The following is a 7367-nucleotide window of genomic DNA, read 5'->3' as shown; positions in this document are numbered from 1 at the left end:
TTGCTGAAGTTGGAGACTTTTATCTCCCTCACCAACTTTAAACATCAACTATCTGAGCAGCTAACCTATCATTGCAGCTGTACATAGTCCATCTGTAAATAGCCCACCCAATCTACCTACCTCATCCCCATACTGTTTTTATTTATTTTATTTTCTGCTCTTTTGCACACCAACATCTGCTATCTAATTATTCGCCTACCTCCTCATGCCTTTTGCACACAATGTATATAGACTCTCTTTTTTCTTTCTACTGTGTTATTGACTTGTTTATTGTTTACTCCATGTGTAACTCTGTGTTGTTGTCTGTTCACACTGCTATGCTTTATCTTGGCCAGGTCGCAGTTGTAAATGAGAACTTGTTCTCAACTAGCCTACCTGGTTAAATAAAGGTAAAATAAAATAAATAAAAAATCATTCTTCTAAAATTGTCTGGCTAGCTAACAAACACAAAGGTCAAATTGTTCATTGTTATCACAAATATTTTATCACAGCACTTGCAAATTAATGGTTGACCAACTCCATGACCAAAATGGTTTACATCCAGTCATAACAAGGTTCATGACCCTTCTAGTATTCTAATTCCAAATGTTCTGTTTGGGGATGACCATGCGCTGCATGCCGGGATACATCTCAGTGTTGACACAAAATGGTCGAGTATATTTTGTGACCTGGGAGTTTAGCAGGCCTAAAAACCAAACTTGTATCGTATTATTTGGCACGCAGAACATCCATTGGAATAGTATATAGTAAGTGCCGTATATAGTGTTCTCGGAAGGACACGTGAGAGCAAGACTGTCGAAGGAAAGCTGATTTGGCCACAGACAGAAAGTCCGCCCCTGAATGACTCGGCTACCGCTCACAGGTCGGTAGTATACAATATCTATCTAACGCTAGCTAGCTAACACCGGGGATACCGGGATTGGACTGCAATTTACTGTCCGAGGTGATTCCGTAAACAGCGTGAAAAACATCTCCAAAATATTCATACACGTTTGCAGTGATTTGACTTTCTTCTTTTTTTAACTCCGTATCCACCCTCCAGTTGTTGACATGTTGACATGTCCAGTTTGACATATGGGTTTGACTTCGATTGAACTGGAATCATCTAGCTTCTTCTCAACTCGCTGCTGCTGTGACGTGCACTATCGTTCGACTAGCTTGTGTTTGTCAACAATGTAACAATGTCGCAACATTGTAATCATTACGCCGATACTGTTGCAACATTGTAATCATTACGCAACAGAAACCGTTTACTCTAAATGGGAACCGCGAATGAGAGTTGCCATTGGACAAATTCCCCAGTAGGTCCCTCCCCGTGTCGTTCCGTTAGCTTCCGTTTGGTTCTTAAACGGTAAACGGTTTCCGTAATGAATACACCCCAACCTAAATAAAATAATGTTGCAACAATTGTAATGAGTTTGTTGACATCCGGGTGCTGTAGAATATTATCTTCCATGTAAAGCACGAACCATATTCTGAATGACGAAGCAAGACTTACTATGTCGAAGGAAGCAAATGAATATGAGGTAGTTGAACTGTATACCTGTTTAATTTCTGTCTTTTTCATGACTTATTCCCGACTTCTTACGGACGTATATTTTGGAAAGCCTAATATAAAGATGATCCTCAAAGGTTAGTTCTCTAACTTCCTCCCATCCCGTCCGTTTCAGAGTCCAGTCACCTTCATCACAGAGCACACTAAACCAAGCCGAATGTAAGTGGCAGGTACAGGCATGTTACTACTACTAATGCCCCAGATTCCCATGAGATACCTCATTTGGCACACAGTTTCTTGAAAACAATTGTTCTGTAATTCCTATTTGGACTGAACATGTATTGTGAAATATCATTCTGATATGACACTGTGGTGTAAGGATAGATATTATCATTTTGATATGTAAGGATAGATATTATCATTTTGATATGTAAGGATAGATATTATCATTCTGGTATGTAAGGATAGATATTTTTCATTTTGATATGTAAGGATAGATATTATCATTCTGGTATGTAAGGATAGATATTATCATTCTGGTATGTAAGGATAGATATTATCATTATGATATGTAAGGATAGATATTATCATTCTGGTATGTAAGGATAGATATTATCATTCTGGTATGTAAGGATAGATATTATCATTCTGGTATGTAAGGATAGATATTATCATTCTGGTATGTAAGGATAGATATTATCATTTTGATATGTAAGGATAGATATTATCATTATGATATGTAAGGATAGATATTATCATTATGATATGTAAGGATAGATATTATCATTTTGATATGTAAGGATAGATATTATCATTCTGATATGTAAGGATAGATATTATCATTCTGATATGTAAGGATAGATATTATCATTCTGGTATGTAAGGATAGATATTATCATTGGATAATATGGATCAATTTGCAACATTGGAGCCAAATCATAGGCCTGCTACATTTTCCTCCAAATGCATGCAATGCTGTGATTAACTTACAATTAGTACATTTAACATAACTGTTGCATCGCTAGTTTATTCTGACTGTTTTGATTGTTTTTGTGCTTTTTAAATAACATTGTATCTTCTATGTGTGATTTGTTAGTCATGTGATGAGCAAGCTTCCTTTTTTTCAATGGTCATCGTACTAAAACCTTGTCACTTCCTGTTTGAATGTCCTGTACAGGAAGAGAGCGGCTGCAAAGCATCTAATTGAGCGCTACTTTTGCCAGTTAACAGAGGGCTGTGGAAATGGGGCCTGCACGAATGAGTTCTGTGCTTCGTGTCTTGGTTTTCAACCGCTGGATCACAACACGGCGGCTATCAGAGCCCTGGAGCTCTATAAAATGAACGCCAAACTGTGTGGTCGTCACTCTGCTGCCTTCCCTGACAACAGCAGTGCCAAAGAAACCCACCCTACCTTATTGGGCGACCATCACAGGAAGATGCCAGACCACGAAGACAACCTGTTTCCCCCTAGGGAAGACTTCAGAGGTAAACACAATACTTTTCACAGTCCCAAAATGGCACCCTGTATAGTGCACTGCCCTGTGTGACCTTTTTTCTCGAGAGAATCAAATGGTTGTTCATGCATTCATTTTTAGAGAGAATCAAATGGTTGTTCATGCATTCATTTTAGAGAGAATCAAATGGTTGTTCATGCATTCATTTTAGAGAATCAAATGGTTGTTCATATATTCATTTTAGAGAGAATCAAATGGTTGTTCATGCATTCATTTTAGAGAGAATCAAATGGTTGTTCATGCATTCATTTTAGAGAGAATCAAATGGTTGTTCATGCTTTCATTTGAGAGAGAATCAAATGGTTGCTGATGTATTAATTTTAGAGAGACTCAAATGGCTGCCCAAGCATTCATTTTCCCTGTGATCTCACTGTGCCCAGAGGTGCATTACCTGACCGAGGAGAAGGTGTATGAGATCCTGGGTATCTGTGAGGGGAAGAAGGACTACTCTCCTCTGATCCGAGTCATCGGGAGGATCTTCTCCAGCGCTGACGGGCTGGTGCAGAGCTTCAGGAAAGACAAGGAGCAACACCCCAACACCAAGGAGCAGCTTAATACCCACCAGGCCAAAGATGAGGACAAGGACGAGGACGACAAGGAGAGAACCACCGCCATGGAGCAGGAATCGGAGGCCTCGGCATCCATTGAGGGAGCGACGGGCTCGACGGAGAAGAGACTGGGTCCTGTGGAGGTCTCAGTGGACATAGAAGCTGTGAGGAGAGTGTACGACAGACTCCTCTCCAACGAGAAGATGGAATCGGCCTTCCTCAACGCCCTGGTCTACCTAACTCCCAACGTAGAGCTGGACCTAACCTATCTGGACGTGTACGACACCAACCCAGACTACCTAAACATCTTCATCATCGTGATGGAGAACAGCAGCCTCCACAGCCCAGAGTACCTGGAGATGGCCATGCCTCTGTTCTGTAAGTGTATGAGTAAACTCCCTCTGCCGGCCCTGGCCAAGCTGACGCGCCTGTGGTCTCAGTACAGTGTCGAGCACCTCAGGCGTATGATGGAGACCTTTCAGCAGCTCATCACCTACACGGTAACGTTACATTCTTCATCTGATTTTGAGCTTCTTCTTTTTTCATTCATGCTCACAGTCAACAAGACTGACTTGTACAGAATGCACAGTTACATGCTCAATATTCTCTATTCATTTTGTCATTTTCTACCTACCAAGAGTTTGATTCCTCTGTAATGAATAGTGCTAACTCAATGTAAACCAGAAGTGATATGTCACATGCACAAGATACAGCAGGTGTAAACAGTACAGTGAAATGCTTAGCTGTTATACACATTTTTAAATGTATTATTCTCATTTATTAAGGTAATCAGCAACGAGTACGACAGCGACAGTCTGGTCAACGATGATGAGTGTGTGGTGGCTGCAGCCAAGTGTCTGAAGGTACTGTTCTGATTTGAAACTGCCTTGGTCAATCTGATCTGACGGACAAGCTCGTTCCATACCAACTATTAGCAATACCTAGGAGTAGAACACAGGTCCATTAGCAATACCTAGGAGTAGAACCAAGGTCCATTAGCAATACCTAGGAGTAGAACCAAGGTCCATTAGCAATACCTAGGAGTAGAACCAAGGTCCATTAGCCATACCTAGGAGTAGAACCAAGGTCCATTAGCATGATCTCGGAGTAGAACCAAGGTCCATTAGCAATACCTAGGAGTAGAACCAAGGTCCATTAGCAATACCTAGGAGTAGAACCAAGGTCCATTAGCAATACCTAGGAGTAGAACCAAGGTCCATTAGCAATACCTAGGAGTAGAACCAAGGTCCATTAGCATGATCTCGGAGTAGAACCAAGGTCCATTAGCAATAGCTAGGATTAGAACCAAGGTCCATTAGTAATACCTAGGAGTAGAACCAAGGTCTATTAGCAATACTTAGGTTTAGAACCAAGGTCCATTAGTAATAGCTAGGAGTAGAACCAAGGTCCATTAGCAATAGCTAGGAGTAGAACCAAGGTCCATTAGCAATAGCTAGGAGTAGAACCAAGGTCCATTAGCAATAGCTAGGAGTAGAACCAAGGTCCATTAGCAATACCTAGGAGTAGAACCAAGGTCCATTAGCAATACCTAGGAGTAGAACCAAGGTCCATTAGCAATAGCTAGGAGTAGAACCAAGGTCCATTAGCAATACCTAGGAGTAGAACCAAGGTCCATTAGCAATACCTAGGAGTAGAACCAAGGTCCATTAGCATGATCTCGGAGTAGAACCAAGGTCCATTAGCAATACCTAGGAGTAGAACCAAGGTCCATTAGCAATAGCTAGGAGTAGAACCAAGGTCCATTAGCAATAGCTAGGAGTAGAACCAAGGTCCATTAGCAATACCTAGGAGTAGAACCAAGGTCCATTAGCAATAGCTAGGAGTAGAACCAAGGTCCATTAGCAATAGCTAGGAGTAGAACCAAGGTCCATTAGCAATAGCTAGGAGTAGAACCAAGGTCCATTAGCAATAGCTAGGAGTAGAACCAAGGTCCATTAGCAATAGCTAGGAGTAGAACCAAGGTCCATTAGCAATACTTAGGAGTAGAACCAAGGTCCATTAGCAATACTTAGGAGTAGAACCAAGGTCCATTAGCATTATCTCGGAGTAGAACCAAGGTCCATTAGCATTATCTCGGAGTAGAACCAAGGTCCATTAGCAATACCTAGGAGTAGAACCAAGGTCCATTAGCAATACCTAGGAGTAGAACCAAGGTCCATTAGCAATACTTAGGAGTAGAACCAAGGTCCATTAGCAATACCTAGGAGTAGAACCAAGGTCCATTAGCAATAGCTAGGAGTAGAACCAAGGTCCATTAGCATTATCTCGGAGTAGAACCAAGGTCCATTAGCATTATCTCGGAGTAGAACCAAGGTCCATTAGCAATACCTAGGAGTAGAACCAAGGTCCATTAGCAATACCTAGGAGTAGAACCAAGGTCCATTAGCAATACCTTGGAGTAGAACCAAGGTCCATTAGCAATACCTAGGAGTAGAACCAAGGTCCATTAGCAATACCTAGGAGTAGAACCAAGGTCCATTAGCAATACCTTGGAGTAGAACCAAGGTCCATTAGCAATACCTAGGAGTAGAACCAAGGTCCATTAGCAATACCAAGGAGTAGAACCAAGGTCCATTAGCAATACCTAGGAGTAGAACCAAGGTCCATTAGCAATACCTAGGAGTAGAACCAAGGTCCATTAGCATTATCTCGGAGTAGAACCAAGGCTGGAAGCAGAACACTCTCGCCCCACAGCTATGGAACGACTTGCCCTGTCAGGTAAGAGGTACAGACACAGTCAAGGTTTTTGAAAAACACACCTTTTTAGCCTTTAAACAATGATGTTACTGTCCTTTTAATTAAAGATTTCTCTATTTTTTTTATTTTTGTATATTTAGATTTTTTTGTAGACTTTTGTCAAATTTGATTTAATTTGTATTTTCAGACAATAACAACCATACAAGAGACAATAAACAGACTACCACATCAATGACATCACACCTGCTCAGACCCACATGTTCTCACTGCTACCGCGCACATCAATGACATCACACCTGCTCAGACCCTCATGTTCTCACTGCTACCGCGTACATCAATGACATCACACCTGCTCAGACCCACATGTTCTCACTGCTACCGCGCACATCAATGACATCACACCTGCTCAGACCCTCATGTTCTCACTGCTACCGCGCACATCAATGACATCACACCTGCTCAGACCCTCATGTTCTCACTGCTACCGCGCACATCAATGACATCACACCTGCTCAGACTCACATGTTCTCACTGCTGCCGCGCACATCAATGACATCACACCTGCTCAGACCCACATGTTCTCCCTGCTACCGCGCACATCAATGACATCACACCTGCTCAGAACCACATGTTCTCACTGCTACCGCGCACATCAATGACATCACACCTGCTCAGACCCACATGTTCTCCCTGCTACCGCGCACATCAATGACATCACACCTGCTCAGACCCACATGTACTCACTGCTACCGCGCACATCAATGACATCACAACCACGCCCTCCTCATCCTTCAGCCCCTGGATCTTTCCCATGCTTGTACACTGTATGTAGTGGGGTCTCTATGCCATATGGCTCGTTGACCGTTCTATTCTCATCCGTAGCCCACAATATTTTCAATATTTAAATAAATATATACACTTGATTCATCTACTGTTGTAGTTTTTGTTATTTATTATATCTTTATTTAACTAGGCAAGTCAGTTAAGAACAAATTATTATTTTCAATGACGGCCTAGGAACAGTGGGTTAACTGCCTTGTTCAGGGGAACAGTGGGTTAACTGCCTTGTTCAGGGGAACAGTGGGTTAACTG

At 41.8% G+C, this 7367-nt stretch overlaps 1 protein-coding gene across 6 annotated transcripts in view; it reads left to right on the top strand.

The window, feature by feature from the left end:
• Nucleotides 1-623: 623 nt before the first annotated feature.
• Nucleotides 624-7367, top strand: part of LOC135513317 (ubiquitin-protein ligase E3A-like) — a 27737-nt gene continuing 20993 nt past the window's right edge. For 2 of the 6 annotated variants that reach the window (XM_064936233.1, XM_064936228.1), the window contains exons 1-5: nucleotides 887-1526; nucleotides 1671-1714; nucleotides 2673-2980; nucleotides 3390-4057; nucleotides 4343-4420. In XM_064936233.1, the coding sequence (XP_064792305.1) occupies nucleotides 1500-1526; nucleotides 1671-1714; nucleotides 2673-2980; nucleotides 3390-4057; nucleotides 4343-4420 (1125 nt within the window). In that variant the 5' untranslated portion in view covers nucleotides 887-1499. The other 4 variants (XM_064936229.1, XM_064936231.1, XM_064936230.1 and 1 more) reach the window with 4 other exon arrangements.

Source organism: Oncorhynchus masou, chromosome 24, assembly GCF_036934945.1.
Source record: "Oncorhynchus masou masou isolate Uvic2021 chromosome 24, UVic_Omas_1.1, whole genome shotgun sequence".
NCBI classification, from domain to species: domain Eukaryota; kingdom Metazoa; phylum Chordata; class Actinopteri; order Salmoniformes; family Salmonidae; genus Oncorhynchus; species Oncorhynchus masou.
The sequence above is the reverse complement of the archived record's forward strand: the minus strand, read 5'-3'. Positions and strand labels throughout refer to the sequence as shown.